Source organism: Larimichthys crocea, chromosome XIII (genome assembly GCF_000972845.2).
Source record: "Larimichthys crocea isolate SSNF chromosome XIII, L_crocea_2.0, whole genome shotgun sequence".
Lineage (NCBI taxonomy): Eukaryota > Metazoa > Chordata > Actinopteri > Sciaenidae > Larimichthys > Larimichthys crocea.
This window is the reverse complement of record NC_040023.1, coordinates 5,702,303-5,727,010: the sequence shown is the minus strand read 5'-3', so window position 1 is coordinate 5,727,010 and position 24,708 is coordinate 5,702,303. Positions and strand designations below refer to the sequence as shown.

The 24,708-nt window shown below is 41.3% G+C and overlaps 1 protein-coding gene across 2 annotated transcripts in view; it reads right to left on the bottom strand.

Moving 5' to 3' along the window:
- LOC109140647 (ubiquitin-conjugating enzyme E2 E2) overlaps nucleotides 1-24,708 on the bottom strand; it is a 67,240-nt gene that overhangs the window by 11,054 nt on the left and 31,478 nt on the right. For both annotated transcript variants that reach the window (XM_027286506.1, XM_027286507.1), the window contains one exon: nucleotides 1,294-1,426. In XM_027286506.1, coding sequence (XP_027142307.1) covers nucleotides 1,294-1,426 — 133 coding nt within the window. The remainder of the gene's footprint in view (nucleotides 1-1,293; nucleotides 1,427-24,708) is intronic.

Here is a 24,708-nt window from a genome sequence, read left to right as displayed (position 1 = left end):
CCTGTTTGTTAAAAAAACAGTGAGCAGCTTTTCTGGGAAATAATTTATGTGGTGTTATTTTTAGTCAACTGAAGGTTTTAATCATGCATTTTGATTGTAATGTCTTCTAAACCATCTTTGATATGCATAGTTACCATGGTTACATGTGTTGTTGTCTATGTTTACCTGTTTATACCAACCTGACTGTCTCTCTGCAGTTAACAACTCTGGCTGCGGGAACAGAGCTGTTCATTTACGGTTGTTCATGCAAGCAGCTAAAACATTTACACTGAAGTGAAGTTCCTTAGTGAACATTTAGATTTAGATCGGGTGTGGATGGACAAAATCTGTAGGAGCCAAAATGTGTATATAGCTTGTGTTTGTTCAGATCGCACATGTTCTCTGGATCACTATCATTTCTGGCATTTGGCACAGAGGCGGTGGTTGTGTGGTTTCACCTTATTTTACCTGTTCACTTTGTGGCGGGATTCAGACAAGTTATGCTCCAGTATTTCCTGTTGATCATCTCGTCTTGCCTCATATAGTTTCCTGATGCTACACCAGGTTAAGTTGTTTGTTATTCTTTCAATAAAACACCATAAAACGCAGACTGTGGATTTTTTTTTGGATTGAACAAAGTACAATAAGTTTTTTTTATTGATTATTTGTCGTGACAAATTCAGTCACTTTCTTCCTCTTTGTAAGAACTGGTTATGTTAGCTGACATTACTACCAGAAATGTTCAATCAACTACTGGAGAAGAGATACTTTTGGCTGGCCTGTGGAGGATTTTGTCACTATTTTACAAATCTGGGACAAATAATTCCACAATGATTCACATGCAGGTGAAATAAGAAATAATACTTTTCATTAAAACTGAAATTGGCTCATTTGTCCATTTCTTCATAGTTCAAAGCTTTTAAAAAAAAAAAATCTGCCCTATTTTTTGTTACGGAAAAAGGGGACACTAACATTTTTCATCACAGCTTTTGCTGATGAAATTAATGTAGGAACATTGTTGGTTTTAGTTGTTGACAATATAACACCTGCCTTATCCTTCACCTCTAAATCTAAAAAAAAATAAAAAAGCCCTGTCCATCATTTGTCTTCAGACCAGCTCCAGTTGTCTGTGCTGCTGTCACGCGTTATTTTGTCAACGTGCTGTAGGTGAAAAAGCCTTAAAACAAGTCATTGTTGTTGGACAACGGCGTGAAAAGCTGACAGTCTGCTGGGACAATGGTGACATTGTTCAAAGCTCTGGGTGAAGGAATGGGGCGGGGAGGTTGTGCTGCATAGCTGCAGGGCACCGCTCACCTTGGGTGGTTTGAAGGGGTAGTCTGGTGTGAAGGCGATGTCCAGGAAAAACACTCCTCCCTCGTACACGGAGCCTGGGGGGCCCAGGATGGTCGACCTCCACTCGTAGATGTTGTCTCCTTTAGGACCGGCGCTGCGTTTATGAAAATAAAGAGCAGAAAGAAAGGGGGAAAAAAAAGGGGGAGAAATTTAATCTACCAGCAGGCGTTTAGAGAGGAAAAATACGCTCTAATCGTGTAACTCAATTCCCTCGGCAGCAAGCGAGGGAGAGAATAAATAAAGTGAGTGATTATCAGCTGTTAAATCAGCTGCAGAAAAAAGCTGCCATTTGAAGATAATGCTACATCACCGCGGTGTATGCAACAAAGACAGCATCTGTAAGCCAGGAAAAATGATGAGTATGATCAATGTCATGTGCATGACTGATCTCTCTGGGATGTGTAGGCAAGTATGAAACACACACCGCCTAACCAACCCCCATATATACACACAGAGACACACACACACACATAAAACAGGAGCAGCAGCAGCAGCAGCAGCAGTAGTGGCGGCTCTGTTTCCTCACTGTTCATCAGCGCTTCACCGTTGGGCAGCTGGCTGCTGCCGAGCCCCATTGTTGCCTCACACACACACACACACACACATATGTACACGTTCACACACAAACACACACACACATACACAGCTGTGAGAAGAGAGGCACTAATCCAATTCCATTTTCTATTGGAATTAGGCCAGATGCCCCTGTCGGTTTCTTGTATTACTTTTACTTTCATCATTTACACACAGAGAGAAAGAGCCAGGGAGAGAGGCAGAGGGAGGGAGAGGAAGAGAGAGAGAGAGAGAGAGAGAGTGAGCATGTGTGTGTGAGGCACATAAATGTAAGATGAGAGTGTGAGTGGAGTTGTTCATGTGAAACAGCAGCCTGTTGTAAAGCATCGGGGCCCTCTGCAGACCTATTTCTTGTCAGCGTGTGTTTGGACACAGAGAGGAATTATGGGAACGGGGCCGGGGGAAAAAAAAAAAAAAAGGATGCCGACATGTTCTCCTGGATGGATAAAAATAGTCCGGAGAGCGATAGTGTGCCGAGGCCGACGGGGGGGGGGACAAGGGGGCCAATAAATCTGGATGAAGAGATGGCCTGGTGTGACTCGCTAGAGAAATATCTATGTTTGTGTGTCATATTATTTCTAAATGGTGATGTTTGTAGAGCAGCGCTGTCAGATGTGTTAAAGCACAATACTGATCTTCTATTATTATATCCATAAACTGCAATCATGCGCATTATAGAAGCCAAACTTTGACCCACAGCTACAAGATTTTGGACCTTTTTACGTCCAGGATCTTGGAAAAAAGTGTCTCCTAAGAAGCTCTGTTTTAGCAAATGTCTTCCCAGTTGAAAAGTTTGCGGTTCACCTCTGAACACATGGGTGTGTTCACAAGTGATGTAATTGTATGCCTCATTTGTTTTAAGTCACATCGCCAAACCGCTTCGACCATTTTCCCTTCAGCTTAAAATATTGGAAGAAATAGATCCATCTTTTCACCTCATGGTTCCAAAAAAAAAAAAGTCACCCATGCCTTTGATTCTGTTTGATTGATCTTTACCATGGCTACGATACCATTCACTCAACAATTTTGTGATATTAGAATAAAGTATTGTTATTATTATGATTAAGAACAGATTGAAATTCAGATTTTATTAAAATAATCATTGTTTTTTTTATAATTTCCTCTTATTATGCTTAAGGTACTGGTTCACGAGCCTGGTCGGTACACTCAAACCGCTTCAAACTCGAAAACACCGTTATTAGTCAAATCCTATTGTACGGTAGACATTTGAAATCACCCTCTAGGCCTCTTAAGGTTGGCCAACTACTGATTTTTCTCTCCGCTGAGTTCCCACAGTTCAGTCTGCAGCATCTGGAAATGTTTAAAACTCTGCCAGCACTGCCTCTTTTTTTTTTCTGTTCATGTAGCCTGGTACAACCCGCTCTGACAGGAGGACAGATTCGGGATACAGTAGGGAAGGATCTATATTTTTACCACCTGCCTAAGCCTCTTAGGATGATGGAGGACACAGACCTCCGAGATTCACCTCTGTGTATGCTCACTTATCTATCTAAGGCAACGTGACTGTCTTCATTCTCAATAGCTGGGCAGTTATCTGGGAATCTGCTTTAAATATACCAAAACTAAAGCCAGAGGAAAAAGAGCGCTGCTCATAATGAACGCTGAATGACGATGATGGACCCGGCTATTTCCCACGGTGTCAATTTCCACACTGTAAGCCATTAATAATGAGGCTGGAGCACAAAGAGCACCCCGCTAGAGCAGCACTATAATTAAGACAAGGCTGTTTCTGTATCCTTTAGCTCCCTTGCAACCGTGAATTCTTCATACAGCCTGGGACTGACCGCTGGAAAATAAAATGTCCACATCAACGACAAAAGACAGACTGTCCCTTCTGCACGGATTTATTTTAAAAACCCCCACTGGGTAAGGCTATTTTGCTCAAATTCTTTAATATCCAGAAGCAAGCTGTGCTCCAACCCATCACACACTGAGAAGGAAACATTTATATCGTAGTTTTAGTAGTTGAATGCATTTCTGATTGGAACTGAAAGCAGTTTGCTGCTTTATGCAGATTATCTCTGAAAACTGACTGAGACTGACACGTTTATTTTCCATCTATAAAATGTATTGCTTCATGCACATATTGCATCGCACTGCATTAAAAATGAAACTTTCCACATGAACGTCATCTGTCTAAAGGCCCGGTTACACAAGCTCTAATTGCTTGTTAGCACTATCCACTTTTATGAGTCTGTGTAAAGTAAGAATAAATATGTGTTCTGAGTTTGTCAGAAGAAGTGAGAAAGAAGAAAGTGTTATTACCCACCCAGCCAAATTTAAATGATTAAAAATGTCGACAGGTTTATGAAATCGGGTGTCACAATCAGGTAAAAAATGAGCAGTATCTCAGCTCCGGGAATGTGGGGGGCGTGTCCGCTGAATGAGCTGTAGCTACGCCTACTCGTGGGAGCAATTTTGAAGCGACTGAAACGTGTCAGATGAGTTTAAAAAATGACATGACTGAGTTTCAAACACTCTGAGTGAGATGAATTAATATTCATCTCTCTGCTAGGGGTGCGGGGGTATGCTTAGGGTGGCCTCAGTGTGTCATCGAGTCACCCTTTAGGACCGCCCCCCAAAAAATCCTGCACTGAAAACTGGTGAAAAACAGTTTTATCCACTCTCTACAATTGCCTTCCACCTCCATAGACAGCTATGAGGCCAGAATTGATAGTACAAATACAACTCTTGAATAAATCATCAGAAATTATAATCCAGTTGTCCAATTTAACAAGCGAGCTAACCTTATTCTAGATCTGTTTATGTTTACACCGCAGACAGTACTCGGGCAGGCGAGTTGTTACCGGAGCTTGTTTTCTGCATGAACCGTTTTCAAGAAGAAAATCACCAGAAACCTGGAAAAGTACGTCACAACTGAATATAATGGATTAAATACTTTTAGGATAGAGGTCTTACAAATCTGTTGTGACCTTATTTTGCTGGTATTTTGTGTGGTGAAGAAAATCCTTCAAATACAATGTCCTCTTTGCTGTGCAGCATTATTCAACAAAATGTCAGGCTAATTAAAGACTTAATAAATAGAAGGATTGGGTGGAGATTAATGAATTACGCTGGCTCTGCTTCAGGTATTAAGACCTTGGTTACATTCAGATTTATCTGAAACAACGGGCAAATTCAGACTATATAGTTTTATATATTCAGACACTCTAGAGATGGCGTTTTTAAAGGTTTTGTATCACTTAACACGCTGAGGAATATGCACATTAACTGCTTAAGGCTGCACATTTTTATCGAAAGTTCTTCCAGGAACCCGAGCGCAGGTCTTCTATATTGTACTGCTTTTGAAATTCAATATTATCTTATTCTTGCTATTGACTGCTGTGCCACCCAACACCTTTATAACGCTGCTTGGATCATCGACTCCACCATTTCAGACCATCTTTCGCCCGTTTTCTCCCTCCCACCTCTTTTGTAGCTCTTCCTGAAAAGTATTTTTACTCAGTCCGGGCACGCAGCAACATAAAATACAAGAACTTTCACAGGGTGGCTACAGAGGTTTGAGTCTGCTGTGTTGCCTTGCCCAGGGCCACGGGGATGAGCTCAGCTAAGAGAAAAACTGCAGCCTTGCTTCAGCGCAGAAATGCTGAATGTGACTAATGTTTGAAGTGAGTGGGTGTTTGTCAGACGTGGCTGAGATAGTAGCCATAATCTCCAGTGACAGCTTGTTAGGACATCACAGAGAAACAGCAGAATACTAAGTCATCTAAGGTTGTGATTATGTCACTTTGCCTTTTTTTCTTTTTTCTTTTTAAACTTTATTACCGAGGAAAAGTCTAGTGAGCTCTGTGCTCTTTCATAGCAGCTCCCTGCTGCACATTCAGGCAGACACAATCGCAGCCTTGTGCTGCCTCTGCTGCTGCAGCAGCTGGGGGGCTCAATGTCCCACTCAAGGGCACCTCCACAGTGGCTGTTTAGGGAGCAGAGAGCGTAACTCATGCACTTTTTTTTTTTTCCTTTTTCCCCTGCACACACTTTTCCAGCCAGTTTGGGGATTTGATTCTTTAACCTCAAGGCTACTGCTGATTCCAGATAAACCGAGTTAAGTGATGATAGCACAAAAGCATAAATGTATGTTTAAGGGATGATGCATACGTTCATGAGAACTGCTTATTACGACAGAATTGGCCAAAGCACCTTTTGTACTTTTTGATAAAAGGCATATTAGCATGCAGACGTTGGCTTTTGTTTTAATCCCTCATATATGCCGGGGAAATTATATATATGATATTTAAATAAATAAAAAATTTCTGGTTGTTTTACAACCTGAAAATACACTTGCATGTTTCGGAAGCAGTGGTAAAAGACAATTCACAGTTTTTACCATCAATCGCTGATAAGAGTCACGATTTAAATATTTATTTTTGTCTAATCTAGGGTTTAGAGTTTCTACCTGAAATTCCTGAAGAGGTCAAAACAGGCCAGGCAACATACTGAAGTAAAGAATCTCTCAGCTTTGTGGTTCCAACTTGTAAAACAAGCCTATGATTTTCCGAATCATGCATTCATGCTCAAAAAGGCATGTGAAATGACTGGCAGGTGAATCTTCCTCTGCTTCATTCCAGAGGTTTAATTTTCTCATCTAGCGTTGAGCACATAATCTGGTGCCAAGCAACAAAATTTTATGACTCTTACCATCCTACAGAAACCCTGAAAAAAAAGAAAAACCCTCTGCTTTTTTTCTGCTCTACAAGAGGGAGAGTGACAAAGTGTGAATGGGTATCTTTATATAGTGATGAACATACAGAGAATTATCACCTGCAGTCTGTAGTTACATGGTGAACCTGGAGTAGAGCCAGATATTTCGATAATGAGGTTGACTTCAACTGCTGGATGTGTAAATAAGCAACTGTTCAACATGATGTTGTTACAATCTGATTTTAAATCTTTTTTTTAAAAAATGCAGGTTCTCCCATTTATTTGAGCGGGGGCAGTGCATTTTTTGCAGCAGGGGGTACTCGGAAAAAAAAACTCCTGCGACGCCGAACTTGAGCCAGATTCAGCTTTTGGAGAACACAACACAAACGTCACGCAATAATCAGACCAGTCAAACCTCTCCACGGTCAGCCTAAATCTGAGCATGATCTAGGTGGATTCATGGACTAAACTAAACTAAACACTCTACCTGTTGTGTTCTGGCCTTGTTTATATCATGTACCAGCTTCTAAATCTGTGTCTGGCACACAGTATTTGCTGCAAAAATAGTGACACAAGGACGTTTTCTTTTGGTTTGTTTCTGATGGTTTAAGAGAGAAAGACAGCGAGCCTTGGCCGAGCAACACAAACGGTGAATGAGAGCGAGGGAGCGCTGGTTTATCAGTGAAACAAAGTACATTTTTTCATAGCAGTTATATTCAGTACTAATAGACACACCCCCACACATCTGAAAATACAGCCTAACACTGACAGTAGGGTTTATACATTTCTTTCTTTCTACAAATTTAGAACCCTGATTTTATTTTCGTCAGTATGCAAATGCTACTAAATCTCACTATATTTATTTATTTCCTTTTGCAAAATTTCAAGCATTACGCTGACAGATGAATACAGTCGCTGCGACAGAAAAAGCAGAGGGAGAAAAGAAATGAAAGCCATCTCTGTCCTGCTTTGGGAAAGACCTCTGGGACTGACTCCAGCTCTGTGAAGCCACAATAATAAACACTCTTTTAAAATCTCTGTGCCATGTCGAGATCGGCGGAGCCGCATTCCTCCGCCACACACATGCAGCATAGAGTGATCCTCGCAGCGGAGAGGGGAGCAGCACAAACAAGACAAGTTTGCAGTTTAAACAGAGAGCTCAAACACACGAGAACTAAAAGGAACGCTCTGATGAGCAAGTGTACTCAGCTTCATCACCCCATCAGCCTCACTGTCTTCAAGCTGACAAACAGACAACAGCCCAGTAGAGCTGGACTGACGAGTATACATATGGAACAGGATGATAAAAGGCATCGATCGCTTCACATCTTCAAAGGACACACGGTGCTTTCTGCTAATCTTCACCTATAGTCTGCACTTGACCAATAACAGTGTGTTCCTGAAAACATGAAAGTGAGCTGTCTGTTTAATGGTAGTAATAGTCGATAACAGCAAAGATATAAAGGTCTGATCTGGTCCAATCAGTCATGTACACCTGTTGGAAGATGGATACAATCTAAGTTTGAATGACTGCAAACTTCATGTACAAGTAATTGTACACTTGTTGGCTTATTTTGAAGATACGGCATGAACACATTATCATTCTTACTCAAATTATCATTAGACAAATTTGGGAAAACATGGACTCCTTACAATGTTCAGTCTGTCCACCATGTTGGTACATTCAATATGGATTGGGGTTGGGCTAATAGATGAAGATCTATTGCGACTGGATGAGTACAGTTTTTATTCTACCATTATTTATTTAATGGTCTGCACACACTCCTGCATCAATATATTGGCAAATGCCAGTTGTTGAGCTGTCGGAGGCCTGTTGGAAAATGTGAGCATATAACCCAACCCTAATATGGATTGGTAAGAAGTTTGGTTCTGTCCATGGTTAATGGTTGGCATTTTTGGTGTATCTTGAGAAATATTTGATGAATAGCTTTGCTCCAAAAATCAGTAGCACCCTTAAAAGACTTCTAGCTACAGAGCACTGGAGATCTAACGTGTGCACACAACTTTTTATCTTATGTGCACAAGATATTAAACTGCGTACCATAAATCCTATTTTTCTGGACTCATACTGCAGGACAGAATTTCCAAAAGTCATGCGCGCATCTTAAGTACAACAAACTAGTGACTCCTAATGCTGATATAAACAGCTAAAACATCACATATAAGCAGCACAAAGCGTACAAACCCACAGTAGTCAAACCCTCGGAAAACAGCTGTGGTTTCAACGGTTCCACCTGATTTCAGCTTAGAGCAGCAGTCTCTTAAATAAGCAGTGGCTCTGTGACCTCTGTGCTCGTAGTGGCATCATTTATCATTTTCCCCTGTGGGTGTATCAATGATTGCGTTAGCTAATCAATTCAGCTAATGAGGCTGAGTGACACAGAGGAGCTCTGACTGTTCATCTCTGTCAAGTCACATACACTAACAGTTTTAAAGCTGGGGGGGTTGTGAGGATTCGGGGATGGTTGAACAAAGATACATCCGCAAAACATTTTCCCTTTAATGAATCTGTCATTGTTCTAATCGGTGGTGGGTTGTGAGAACAAATTGGTTCAGCTTTTGGTTTTAGTGTAATTGTGTGTGTTTTTTTCATTTCCTATATATAGTGATGACATATTCTCATGACCGTTCTCGTAGATTATCCCTCGTGCCTGGAACAGGATGGCGAGTGGAGGTGGTTGCAATCCGTAACTAACCCGCTAAATGCCACTGAATCCTACACACTGTTTACCAATTTAAGTGGCTTCAATATTTGGAAACACATATGTTTATAATGCACTAGGAACATACTTATAATGTGATATACTGTGCTTTAGTAATATATAATTATAGTTATAGGCACTGTAATGGCAATTTAAAGGATCATGGTATATTAATACTCACATAGATGTAATACAGTACAGTATAATGCAGTATGTTTATAATGCATAGACATGGGTATCATAATGTTTTATGATTATTAGAACATAGGCCTTAATAATCAATAGATCCACAAGACCTTGATAAATGGTTATGCCATTTCCCAAGAGAACTACTTGGTCAATCGATGGTGGTATTAGAGTGTTGATCCAGAGCTCCAAAGCAGGTTAGCTGTTCAACATAAGTTACCATGGTGATGTACCCCAAAGTGAACAATCGTTGTAGGACTGAAAACTCAGGGTTAATCCCCAATCCCTAAATCCTGCTTCGTACCAAACAGCAGACAGACAAAGTTAGTGAGCAGCCGGTGAACATAATGGAGTGTTTAGCAGCTAGAGAGCCAGACATTTTCCTCAGGAGTTGGTGAAGACCAAACCAGAGCTAAAAAGGAGAGTGAATATTTGTCATGTTACCAGAGAAATTAATTCTAATGCTGCTCCATGTCTGCTGGATGTGTAAACAGTCACCTAACATATCAGCTTCATAAGATGATAATACATCAGTGTTGTTTTTACCCTACTGCGCTGGCCCCAAGTGCAGAGCACTCAGCGTACACAGCATGTTTGCTTACAGTGTCTTTGTGGCCTCTGACACCTCAACATTTAGCCCATCAACAGACTGTTATTATTACACCTCAGCAATGTTTCTACGCTCAAGGGCACTGCGCAAATGTCAGTGACTCTCTGGGGAGTGTACTGAGAGGCCACAGCACACAAATCTAATACAAACAGGTAAATAAGGAAGCACTGCTCGTGGACGGAAAGTCAGAATCGCTGACAGGAAAGAGGCAATGTAGAGACATTTAGACTTTGTTCATATGTCGGGAGGCATTTGTTTGAACTGTATATTCCCTTAGTGGGTGTGTTTGACTATGTGTGAACAAGTCCAGTTGAACTCTGTCACGCAACACAGGTTTTAATCCCATGCCAAGTGTTTGTTAGTATGAACAAATAGACTCTAATTGGGAAGCACCTATTCAAATACAGACAACCCCCTCTGTAATTTTCTTTAATAATCCCAGTGAGATTAAAGGAGGTCCTCTGCTCAGCATCCTCTAGCAGACGAACAGCTTTGCCCTCTAACAATAGACTAACTAGATTGTGATAGCATAGCACTCTTTGACAAGCAGGGCAGAGGTGGTGCATGAAGACGAATAGGTGTCCATGTACGATGAGATTCAAGGAGACAAGCCAGCAGGACGTTGTCAGCCTCAGCTTCTGTTTGCTGCAGTATAAGACACGACCAAAGAGGAGAGGACTGCAGAGGATGAAGCCCGACTGGCAGCATTAACATCTACTTACATTGCAGCCTGTATGGCTAATCCCCCCTCCCATTCCAGATTACAAACTAACTGGATTAAAAACCTGACAACAGATGATACAGCAGAGCGTTGACTCAAATACACTTCAAGTGGCTTCAGAATCACATTTGATTTGAAATAATCTCACCTGAAGATTAGTAGCTGTCCTGGAGTCTTCGACCATATCACACAATCCCCCTCAAAAGATGAAGTTTATCCAGCTGTCAATTCTTGACACTGGATACAATGTTGTGATACAATCTTGGATACCTTGTGTTATGATTGGAAGCTCTCAACAACTACTGGGCCTGGTGTTGAGACTGTTTTTGTCAAATTCTGTTTCTAAAGTCAAGAATAAATGTCTGACTTTAACATTTGTGGAGGTCTGAAAGTTCAACAATAACATGAACTTTGAAAGCAACTTTTCATCCAGCAAGTTAGATAGGAGCCCTTGGCGCTACCATAGACCTTGTTTGTTTGCACAAACAAGTTGGTTGGGGTTTAGGAAAATGGTTTCATGGTTTGGAGTAAAAAAAGTACTTAGTTATGGGTTAAGGAAAACAATGGACAGCTCATATTGTTGGTTTTTGTTTGGTTAGTGTTCCTTTCAGCCCAAAGTTTTCATGATTGGACCCCTGCCTACATCGGGGTAACTGAGTGTAATACACCCTAATAAATGCAAATATTTCATTACAACTAGAAAGCACTTATTCAGTCAATCAAGGCTCTAAAAATATCTGCTTAATTTCATTAAAGAAAACTGGGCAGGTCGCAGGTATCGACTGACAACCATCAAATAGTTATAGCAGATATTATTAAGCTGTAAATCTCCAGAGTCGAGGCTGTTCCTTGTGGGGTTAGCAGGAATTCAAAGCCTCATTAGCAAACACTAACCAGCATCATCAAGTCAGTTCTTTTAATGAAGGGTAGGTTCAAGGTCTCAGGGAATGATCCATTGTAAAAGGGTTCCAGAAGGAGGTAAAATGCTTAAATCCCCTTGAGATAAAAAGGCTCTTTTGATTCCTTTGTTGCTTTAGCTAACAGGACTAAGGGTTGGCTGGTGCAGGCCTTTGTTCCTCTTCCCTTGGTTCGGCTATACATTCACAATGCACAAGTTCACTGGGGAGCAGAGGTGACAAGAGCAGGCGACGAGAAGTGCTGATTGGCAGAAGGTCAACCCTGGTGGAACTCCAACACACCCTCTAACCTTTGAATCAGCACTAAACCACTAAACCAGTTGCACTTCCCCATTGTCTTGAACACGTTGCCTAGCAACATTACATCCCTGCAGTGACTGTGTGCATGTGTGTGTGTGTGCATTTTGCGCTGCGGGAAGAATTTCCATGGAAACAACAACAGCAGTTCAGACAGACACAACAGCGCGGCTCGACTCACCTGAAAACTGTTTGGATAAAACATAAAGGCTAATAAAAGAATAAATTGTCTCACATTAAATCTCTCCTCACGGCTCATAATCTCAAATTAGGTCCTTCAGGGACAAATCAACAAACATTAAGATATTAAATTAGCCAACAAGATCATATGAAAGTAATCAAGACACAGATTACATCCTAAATGTTAGTGACGGCTCATGGGCAGGCATCAAATCCATCGCACTCCTTCTCGCATGCTCGCTTTAACGATGCCTCAAATCAGAAGTGAGATTTGCATCAATATAGAGCAGTTTGAAATGAATTAGGCCATTCAGGCTTTGTGCATGATTTGCTTTGATGGTGAGCAGTGACAGTGCAGTCATGGGAAAAGCTCATCATCCTCGACTCACTTACCTCGCGCCTTATCTTTATGAAACACATCCTGTTTAGTCTTTGACAGAGGATGTTTGGTTAGTGCTTATTCGATACTTGACTAGATGGAGGTGAATGCTTGTTTTGATTGACTTGAAAGCGTCCTTTCAAAATCCTGTATCAGAATGACTCAAAAATAGGTCTAGTCTATTGCTTAACTGTTGATTTAAATCCCTTCAGATCAGGACCAAAATCTCACCACATAAGAGCAGCTGGGAACCACTACTGACACCTACCCTTATTCCCCCACCCTCTAAACATTACATAGTTAAGTTGTCTTGGAGAAGATTACCTTTATCGATTGGGATTGGGAAATTCTTTTTTAACTCAAGTTTTACACATACCCGAGATACAACCACAAACACAAAGGACAGTTTTCAGGGGTTTGGTACCTTGCTCAAGGACACCTCAGCAGTGCCCAGGAGGTGAATTGGCAGCTTTCCAGCTACCAGTTCACATTCCACACTATGGTCCATGGTAGACTTGAACTGTCAGGTCTCTACGGACTGAGTTAGTGCTGACTGAGCAACTGCTGCCCCAGTAGTTTAAACTTTGAGCTTGAACTTTTGCACATTTCTGAACAAACCGTACAGTTCTTCCATTTGTCATATTGTACATATTGTTCTTATAATATTCTTTCACGTTGTCAATTTTCTGTTTTTCCATTTAGCTTCTTGAATTGCAGTACTTGACTTGCTCCCATTTTTATCTATATTTTTCTCATACTACGTTTATTTTTATACATCGATCTGCCAAGGCATTGTATGTAATGTTATACACAATTCTTTGTTTGTGAAAACTTGTCAATAAACACCAATTCTGATACTGATTCAAGCCTTTTTATTGCCTTGGTAAGTATCATTCTGCCCTCCTAAGGTGTCCCGATTACAGCTGCCTCAAACATTTATATATATTTTTTGGTGCTGACCAAACTGTGTTTGTGACATTGAGTATTAAAAACTGTCAAGTGCTAAAAGCTAGCGTTAAATGTCAAGATGTGTAATCTTGTTTACCTATTCTTTGCACAAAGTTCCTGTGTGTTTGTCAGTGTTTGTTTTTTATTAAATCAAATATTTTATTAAGCGTTGCTCTGTATAGGTGCCAAAACTCAGGTGTTATTGGCAGTATAATTGTTTTGTCAATGACAGAAACATTATTTCCATTATAGTATACAGAAAAAGGAGGAAGGAGGTGGGATCGGATGTCTTCTACATCTTCATTTTGTATTAGTCATTTTGTTAGCATGGTTGTTGGCTTTAGCTCCAACACCTCCCTCTATTCTCACAGATTGGTTTTTCCTCTTCCAATAAATCAGATGGAATGGGAGCAGGAAAGAGCGTCATCCTGTTTTTCAATAGGGTAAATTGTGCACTCACTCTTTCTATTTACAATCTTGGAATTGTAAATTGATACTGTGAAATGAGAACAGCTGATCATCAATTACTAGTATCACTGACAGTTGACAACATAGTGTAGAACTTTCTTAGATATTTGTTACAACATTAGGACCAATCAGAGATGTTGTACGAAAGCTGTCAATAGTTTTTGGTGAGTACAACATCAAACATTTGAAATATTTCAATACTATTAACCAATACAAGACCCAATTTTCGGTACCAATAACAAATACATTTGACTCAAGGACCACTAACTAGCTTTTTCCAAAGCTTTCAAACACATCTTCAACCCATCAGTCGATGGAGTTTGCTCAGTTGCTCAGTGATTATGATGATAAGACGTGTTTAAAAATTGTTGGAGTTTTTAATAGTTGATGTGCCGAATTAATTGGGTAATAAATGTCTGAGCATAACCACACCAAATTCAACCCCAATATGAGAAACGTTTATAAAAATTAAATGACATACTCAATCTGGATTGAAACTATTTCTTTATACTTTTTAGATGCTTACTATTATGTATGTAAGACCATGAATTACCTAGCCAGAAGGCTGTTGTGGATTTGGGACCTAGTGGCTTCACACAAGCAGCTGTACAAGAAGTTAAAAAAAGTCTAAAAATTGGTATTTAAATTGGGAATTATTTGATCAAAACATAAGTAAACACACATTCAAAGCTTAGCACTTGGTACTACAGACAAACCTCAGTTGGTACTAATAAAGGAAGGAAGGAAAGAAAATGTAACCTCAGCATATGAAACCTCAGAAAATGACATCACTGTGTTGACTTCATGAATTTCCCGGTAACTAGTTTGGCATATGTCTCCTGTGCAGCCTATTACGCTGCATCCACAGTGATAATTTAAGCAAATGATAAGGTTGGATGTGAGTCATTTCTCTCTCATCTTCTCAAACATTCAGGCACTAAAAGGAGGCAAATGTGTTTATGATAACCTTTACTGTTGCTGTAGCCATTAATGGCTCCCATTACAGTGTGGAAATAGTAATTCATTAACCCTCCTCTGCTGGCTGCGCGGAACTACAGCCAATAAAAGAGCACAGAGACAGAGAGAGAGAGGGGGAAAATAGAGAACAACAAAAATGGGGATGTTTTGTTGGTGAAGACTCAGAAAATACACAAAAGACCTCTGAATGTAAAAAGAAAAATAATATGTATATCAGGAATTTGTAGATGAATCAGGTTGGGAAAGCCTAAACCTAAACCCTGTTGCTCTAAAAACCTTTTTTTCTCAAAGAGCAAATATTCAGATTTAATTGGATTATAGTCTATTTTCATCCTGACTAACAACCTTTAGTTCAGAGTGAATCCTGTTATTATAAACCAGCTGTTGACTCTGAATACTGACACAGAGATCAATAGGACTAAATCTTTTTCTCTGTGACAGTCTAACACCAATCTCATCGAGTCGCTGAGCTGAGAGATGAAAAGACTGAGAATCTGAATAGTTTTTTTTTTTTAAAGGTTTTTCACATCTGTCCTTTGCCTTGGACTGAAAAAGCAGCAGATAAATGGCACAGTTGAAAAAAAAGGGGCTTTCACATCCCTTTCGAAGGAGAGGAAAATCTTACTATGCAGACACTAGGATGTCTCAGTTCAGTCCTAATTGGCCAAAAATTCTCAGCGTGATGCATATTTGGTCCTTCTTTTTAGGCATTTAATCAATTTCCCAACTGAATAAGTTACTCTTTTTCTCTCTGCTAACACTTAGGAGAGCTCCAGGTTTATTCTGAAATGTTAGGAACTGCGAGAAGAAGTTTAGATAGCCACAAACGTACACTTTGGGGTTTTGGGAACACTTCAGAACAATGAGCTTATTAAAAGATACAAAAACATGAATCATCTGTGTGGGATGCAGCTGCTCTTTTAAGACGGAGAAGGAATGTTACCTCTGCAGAAACCAACATCCTGGTAGGAGTGAGCTCTTTGGCAACAAATGCAGCTGTACATCATACTATCTGGATTTAGTAAATCAAGTTTTGATAGCTCTTACAGCACCTGAGATAATGTGCAAATTCAACTTACACATGGTGGTGTAATAATATTTTAGAGAGGTGTTGTGTGACTTTGCAAAAATCTTCTTGTTGTCTCTACAGGCATAAAGGTTGACAATGAGTGTAGTTGGGGCATCCCCATAGCTGAGGGTTTCGAGTCAAGATACAAAAAGGGGTCATCTTTCCACTGTCTAACACTCCAGACTGCAATAAATTATCATAATATCTAGAAAAAAAATCAGTGACACCCAGTAGCTGTCAGTTTCCTTGTTTAAAGTAAAGGCAGGAAACAGTGTTGCACTAGCCAATAATGCTGGCATGTCTCTGAGACACTAGATAGGAACACCCCTTCTCCTTCTTTTTTCCATTATCTCACTAAATGGTTGTTGTGGCATTTATCTGTGTTTGGGAGCACAAATACAGAGAGGGAGATGTGAACCTACAAAGAGACTTCTTTCAATAGGAGACCTGATTGTCTCTATTGCCTTACCAGACTCTGTACTGATGGGGAGTGTGGAGGGAAATTTTGTAAGTCCGGATGTTCCATGAAATGGATGTGCAATGTGCATTGGACATGAGGGGTTTAGGGGCCTGACCAAGAACCAGTGTCCCCAGTTTGGCTGGTGACTTTGTTGCCATCTTTCTGTCCCCTCAATTTCAGTTTTCCCTCTACTCTCTACGACTGGGTGGGATATGATGCATGGATCCATTGTTTTGTGGCCAAAATACACTGTACGGACACTCTACTGTCCTTTTTCTTGTGTGTCAAGTCTCCAGAAAAGCATAAACTATAATCAGATTAACTTCCCTGATCAGCACATCCTGGCTCCTGTACCATTACTTCTGTCTAGTGTGTACTACTGGTGTCAACTGATGATTCAGCTATAACATTAATCAGATGCTCTAACAAAATAGGAAACTCTGTCAGTGCCTTACAGGGAAAATCCTGATATACTGTACTTACACTATGTTTAGCTCAGTATTCAGGGTAGACAAAGTCTTTTCCGTGGAATGGGGCTGCTTTGATTTGTAAAAAGCACAACTGCATTCAGATTTTTGTATTCTCATGATACACTGTAGCGCTGTTTGCAAACTTTTACTGAATCTGGTTCTAATGAATGGTCTTCAGAAAATCACATTAATGCCAGTGTGATGTTCCTTTTCTTATCTAAAAAGCCTCTTTCATCTTTTGTAAAAACGTCTCGAGTCAAAGTTCTTTCATCCTGTTCGGAAAAAAAACTGAGGGCAGAAAATTCCACATTGGCGAGAGGATGAAGATTTGCCGGTGTTTTGTGCAGTCGGCGGTGTCTCGTCTTGTTGAAAGGTAACAAAATCCAACAGCTGCATCGCAACAGCGAGCTCTGTGGCGAGGTGAAGCTTCTGTTTAGAATTAATTCAGCGCTGCCTCCAGTGCCACCTCAACCTTTCAAGCTTCGTGCTACAAGCAATAAACGCTTTCCACTGAAAGCGCTGAGACCACGCTCGAGGTGAGAGAGAGCGCTTACAGCTTTAAATAATTCCTGAGATGTTGAAGAGTGACAGGAAACCCACTGAACACAAAGGCAGCTTGTTCTTTGTCTTTGGATAAAATGATATCTGACACTTTTGTGCTGTAGGACGACTTGATACATGAACTCACTGTCACGGTTACTTCTGTCCAGTGTATGACCTGAGCCATGGCTGTGAGCTTGGCCACCCAGATGGGGCTAATAAAAAGATATAATAAGAAATGATGTTCTGTTTCATGTCTTCTAACCACATTTTGCCTCATGAAGTACAACCTCTATCAGTATCTGGTGAATTGAAGCGATTTAGTATCACACACATAAAGTTGGATGACTTACAAGAGAGAGATTTGGGCCAAAATCAATGCAGCAGCGGCAGAGATATCCTGACTTTTAGTCAAAGCTGCTGTCCTTAGATCCTCTCTGCCTGGTAAATGTCTTTGAAACTCCATGCCACAAGTTGGCAATGCAGGCTTCCTGTTCAAATGTGTAGCCTCAAGCCCAGATTGAGATAAAACCAATGACATCACCATGACATCATCAGGATTATTTTCTCAGAGCTCCCTCCAGAGCCACTCAAGACAGGGTACACACTGTTTCCATGCCCTCCTTGTGACAAACATGTGAAAAAAACGGTGGAGTGCCCCCTTAAAGAAATTCACATTTCCAGGCAGGAAGGCGGGGTAAGCAAACCAACTAATTAAAACCAAGAACAGGGTGTGCTTTGAAATCGCATTAGTTTCGGGCTCATCATGATGCTGATGCTATAATAACCTCTTGAACTTGGAATTTCCCCTCAAATTTCCCCCCTCAAGTGATGCTAAAGTTACCGAATTCACCCTGTATGACACTGTTGCACAGCTATGCAGTATACATTCAGACACAATCAGGCGCTTTTGGCGTACCGCCACAGGGTTGTCCAGCAGTGTCTGGGGGTTAAGGGGAGGCTGCTGGAGGTGTGTTGAACGTATCGGCTGGGAAACTTTTTATTCTGCTGATTAACTGGCTTTATCAAGTGTGGCACTCGCTCACTCTCATTCACTGTCTATGTCTCTCGACCAATGCTCTCTCTTTCTCTCTCAAACAATCATACACAAACCAAAGGAAACGTATTTTGTGTAGGCTCCGAGTTCCAAGCAAACTGAGTTGACTTAGAAACACCGCAGAACACTGATAGGGCGCAATGAAAAGTTTTTACATACTGTTCAATGACAGCTGAGAAAACTTCTGTTGAGGACCTCAACATGTGACACAAATTGGAAACTTTGTGATCTTGACTAGAACTGGCAAGAATAAACATCTGGGGGGTTTGGCTGTATAGCTGTAATTATGGACCACCCAAGGAGTCCATCATAGTTCACAATATTATTATAATCTTGGTCTCACAAGGTTGTTGAAAATGCTGCTGAAACATCTGACAGGTGGTGAGGGAATTTACCTGTGACAACATATCAAAGTGATTGACAACTAGTGCATGGCAGGCTAGACAGCCAGCCAGTCAACACGTTGACACAGTGAGCGCTCTCACATCTAACCTGTTTGGTGTGGTTCAAATGAAGTCTGGTGCATTTGCCGGTTTGCTTCAATTCACATAGGGACGATGTGAAAGCTGTCAGTCAAACTCTTGTATGGACCTTGCGGACGTGTGATAAGAGATATCTAATTTAGGCATCAACTCAAAAATACTGCTCAGTTTTACAGGATGAGGTTGAAGATAGTAGGAAGCGATCTACTAAGCAATCTATGAAGGGGATTTTTATAAATATGCAGGAGTATTTTGTAACCATGGTAACAGGTATGAGACTCAGCAGATGGGTGCTGGGATTTTCCCCCTGATACATCAGACCGTGAAAAAGGTGTTAAAACAAGTGTGAAGCTATAGGTGAAATGTTGGCTGAAATATAAGGATCGTCAGTTGAAGTGCCAGTTGACGAGACGGTGAATTCAGATGAAGTGGAGGCCAGTAAAACATTTCAAACACTTGAAATTTCATTTGAAGTCTAAGCGCTGAAACTGTCATGTACATAAACTCTCTGTAAAGCAGATTCTACCGTAGGCAAGTACCAGTCATGCTGAAGGCTTGTTGGGCTTTGATTGCAAATATTCCATGTGTGAGTAAAAGAGGTGGAACATATTAGCTGGAATGCTGTCTCGGAAACCCAATGGCTATTGTCTGAGTATGATTTAGCGTTTTATTCACATTAATGTGCAGATATCTGTTCATACAGATTAGCAGAAATTTGGTCATTCTCACGTATCAAGTTGCCAACCCGACTGCAGAGGACATCTTGACCAAGATATCCGTTTTCTGGATATCCGCTGGCTACACCGGAAGCCCAGACGCTTTGTCCCCAGAGGCTAAATCATCGTCAGATGATAGCTGACAGATTATGAGACTGGCTTACATAGAAAGGGCGGAACAACAAGTGAAGCGTTAAAGGTCAAATGATGACTTGATAAAGCAGTCGAACGGTTCTTATGCTGCTTTAAAACCGTATTTTGTGTCGCTTAAAATTGTGCAAGAGAGGACGACCTTGTCAATGCTTTGATGCATGTGAGAGTGTGCGAATTATAGATGTGTGAAAAGTTTGAAGAGGTTATCCGAAATAAAACCCCAACTCAGTGCTATCAACGGTGTGAAAGTGACCTGGGACACTTCAAAAACTACCGCCACCTCACCTCCACTTTTGTTTTATACCCTCCTCTGATTTCATTAATCACCATTATACACACTGTAATATACTTTTGATGCCTTGTAAGCACCACTTCAAGTAAAGTGTGGCTATTATTATCTAAGATGAAGTATACAGGGATGAAGTCAAATAACGTTTCAATAATATATCAGAGTCTCTTCCTCTGGCCTCTCTACAAGACCAGGCGCTGCCATTACATAGTCCTCAAGGGGCACACACACACACACACATATACACACCAAGGTCACAGAGACCTGCCGACTCAGCTCGCTATTGTGGGTGAATGTCTTGTTAGCCGTTCTCTCAATATCGTATGCAGAGCTGATGGCGGGCCACTCTCACAGAAATGAACACATTCTCTGTGGGGACAAAATTAAATGACTGAGGAAAATTGCCAAGTTGCTGTAAAAAAAGGAAACATGTTGAGCAGTGCTGGGCGGGCGAGCGAGCACGGCGCTGTCAAAATTGCAGCACTTTCACATTAGTGTTATAAAAACACGCCGCACTGAGCTCATTGTGAAAGGAGAAGGTGTATCAAAAGGAAACACAGGGTGACCTCTCAGGCTAACCAAATAAAACAATCTCTCAGCGCCCTCCCCACAGTCATCATGGCAACATTGATTAGGTTGCACTCTGAGCATTGATTTTACGTCACTCTTCTATTGAGATGGGCTCGCATAGACTGCAATCACTCACAGCCAGAAACATTCAGTCTATCTATAATTCACTCTGTCCTTCGCCCTCCCGATCTCTCTCACCACCACACGGATGGATCTCCTATGTGCTGAGCATAAAAAGAAAAAAGAACGTCTAGTTTTTGGAAGATTTTTTTCCCACTGTTTCATACAGATATGAGATAAGATTTAAAGCCATTTTCAGACACGCGCCGGCTTCAGCTATCCGTCGCAAATAGGTTGTTCTTATATGAAAGTATTTAAGTAAGCTAGGACCACGTAAAGAGCCACAATATTCGGCATCTGACATTCAAGAGGCAGCAGCAGAGCTTCCATTTGTCTCTCAGTGATGGATTTTAAAACTCATGTGGAAATACTTATCTATCGGAGGAATGGTGGATGCCTGAATCGAGTTTCTCCTCACATTTCTCATTTATAGGAATACTGAACTGTGGTTGAACGAAGGGTGAGAACCAGAGGTGCGTGAGTGACATTTTGAGTCTTTCTACTGCCAAAAGGGCACGTGTGAATTGAATCAATCCAGAGTTATTAATCAAAAACCAAAAGACAGAACACTGAACACGCTGAACTATTTGAGGCTTAAGTTTTATTTTAGTATTATTTTTTTGTTTTGTTTGTCATCCTGGTTATGACAGTACCAGAGCTTATTCAAGCGACAAGATCTGACGTTATGACTCATTTGATTTGATTTTAGTTTCATATTATGAAGCATATTTGCTTAGTCAATCTATCCTCTACAAATATGTCAACAATTAAGGAGTCTATTAGCACTCAACATCCTTATGAATACTTTCCATGTTTCCTTGCCACAGTCGCCAAGTGCTCGCTCATTGTTGGGAATTGTTGGGTCTCTGTAAATATTTTAAAGAGTACAGTCTAGACCTGCTCTCTTGCAATACATGAATAAAAAAAGAAGAAGAATTGAATTGAATTGAATAACTCACATTTTGAGTTTTCACCTGAGCTCTTTCATAATTCTACTTAAATATAACAACAAAGGCTTTTAAGATCCGCATTTCATTACTTTGACATGTTAATTATGCTGCCTATAGTTTGTGACTTTGGTCTCATCTAATTATGCCTAGAATAAGATGGAAATGATGGTAATAATCCAGTGTCTTGGACAGAAGACTCTAGGGTCCTGTCCCTCCCCCCCCTCGGCGCCAGCTGCTGGGGAATCGTCACCTGAATGAAATCAAAGACCTGGCAGGGAGCTCAGCGTGCGCGGTGGCTACTGAGGCTGGAGGGTGGTGGTGGTGGAGGGGGGGCTCGGGCCTGGTTGTCTGTACAAAGCTCGCTGCCAAAACAATAATGGAATCTCACCGTAGCCTTGGCCTGCATTGGATCTATTTGTACCGGTGCCAAGATTTCACTGTTTACCCACACATGAGCCCTCGGGCAGGACCCAACCCCGTCAGAGGAGGGTTACATGTCCTCGCAGCGGAGACTCAGAAAAGGAAGGAAGGATCCACCCGGGCCATGATTTATGCTGATCCATTAGCTCACCTTAAAACAGCATTAATGCTGTTTTCCCCCCTCTGAACCACCGTTGAAAATAAAAGGGGAGACACCCCCCCCCCCATTAAGAGCCGAGGCTTGAAGGTGATAGCTGTTGAAAGGAGACCACAAAAGGGCACATTAAGAATTCAACAGCCAGCGCAGCCACATCAGCTGGAAAACCAACTGAGGCATGCATGGAGACAATTAACCCGAGATTTACTGCGTGGAGGATGATCGGGCGATGTATGGCGAATCTGCCGCTTCCCCCCCTGTGGTCTCCTATACAACGCGCTCGTTGATTAATGGTGGTTCAGGGCGTTGCCAGTGCAGTGACTGGTATCAAAAACGGGAAGGCCGGTGGCGTTGAATGGCTCCCACAGGCTCCATCGTGCTGCATCTGGCGTGCAGGTGACCTACAGTCGGCGTGCCGCAGTACAACTACCTTGAAACTCAAACTATCTTTGAGCTGAGTGCTTAATTAATCTTATCAAGGGCGGACGTGTGCGCAGCGAGGACAGCCGAGGCGAGCGAGCGGATGAAAATACTCTTTGGTGGTTGATGATAAGAGCGACAGATACTTTTCAGATAGGCAGCGGAGAGGGATCAGAGCTGCCTGAGAGGCGAAGAGAGGGAATGATTTGGAACACAATCCGCGTGCGATAAAAAATACATCATTCCCACGCCTGCCGTGGCGTTGTCTGCTGACTGAAACACATTATGGGCTGATTTTAAGGCGGCTGTGAAGTGTATGCTACAGTGGAGCCTGTGGGTGTAGCCTGGCTCCCACTGCACTATTGATTCAGCAGCACTGCAGTTTAGAGAAGCATCGGCTGGCTATGAGAAATGGAAAATAAACAGAGAGGAGTGAGTGGGAGCTGTGGGAGCTCCATGGGAGCAAACCAACAGACAGTGAACCAGTTAAAGAATACAGATTCATGGTTGCAGTCCAAAAGACTACCCACTACTTAAGAGTTTAGAGAGACATTTAATCTGAATTCTGACAAGTACTCGGTCCTTTTCATCTTTCGCTTCACACTGCAGATCAGTTTCAGACTCGTTTACTCATTTTAAAACCTGAAACCAGAGAATTATGACTAACTTCATTGATTACATGTCAAAGATAATCTACTAGTCATGTAAAGTATCATTCAGGACATGGAAACAGTCGTTTAATGTCTTTTGTGGGACCGCAGGAGCTTGGTCAAGACCGGGAAAATAAATGATTTGTTTATTGATTTTTCAGTGACACACCAGAATCAAAAGGTAACATTTCAAGTATCGATAGTGTCAGATATAAGAACATACAAAGAAAAAACAATAGGGTGATAGGGTGCTGGAGGGAATGGAGTTAAATTCATTAGCCGTGCAGTTTATGCAGGTTTATGCAGCAGCAGCATCCGCATCTCAATTAAAAATAGAATTAAATAACATATTAATAGTTAAAACGGTTGAAAAAAAGAAAGTATGGAGTGCATATAAAGAGAGCGCGCTATGTGCTGGAAGATGCTGTCACCGTAGTAGGGATGAGACAATTCCCTGAGGGAAACGTGCCACATTCACATCTCAGCTGTCAGTCTGTCAGAGATACAGCTGTACCTTCATATACATATAAGGATGCAAATGTGCTGTAGGCAGTGAGAGCGACAGAGACTGACCAGAGTGGAGCCTGCGGATGACAGTGTGGTCTATGTTAAGTCATTTGTCTTGGATGGACAATGAACAGCTCGGGGTTAATTTGTCTGCATGTCGGGGTGGTGGATCACCTGGAAGACCCTGTATCACGAATCAAGGTTAAGCATTTACTTACCACAGCGGCTCCTGCACTTTTCTAGATGTCATCCCCTGCCACTACGTCACTATGTCCAAAAATAAAGTGAAATGCCACCAAAAGAAACGTAAAAATATAAATACATCTACTGATATTTGACTGCAGACACAGCAGTGTGCATGTCTCCGTTGGTTACTTAAACTAAATATAAATTTCCTACCTACTTCCTATCATTCATAAACGCACTTTGATGCCTTTTCCACTAACTCAAGGTGCAGCCATCGTCACGTTCTTTCCACTGTTACCCCTTCACTGTGGGGGAGACTTCCTGAACATACATCTCGGCACTGCTTAGGAGGTGATACTTAATCAAATATCCTCAAAGGGAAAGGAAATGCTGATTTGCAACATGTAAATCAATAAGGACGTGTTTAGAAAAGCACTGCAAAGGAGCGTTTGTTGTTTGGTGTTCTGATTCTGAACACTCGACGTGGGTTTTGCTATATT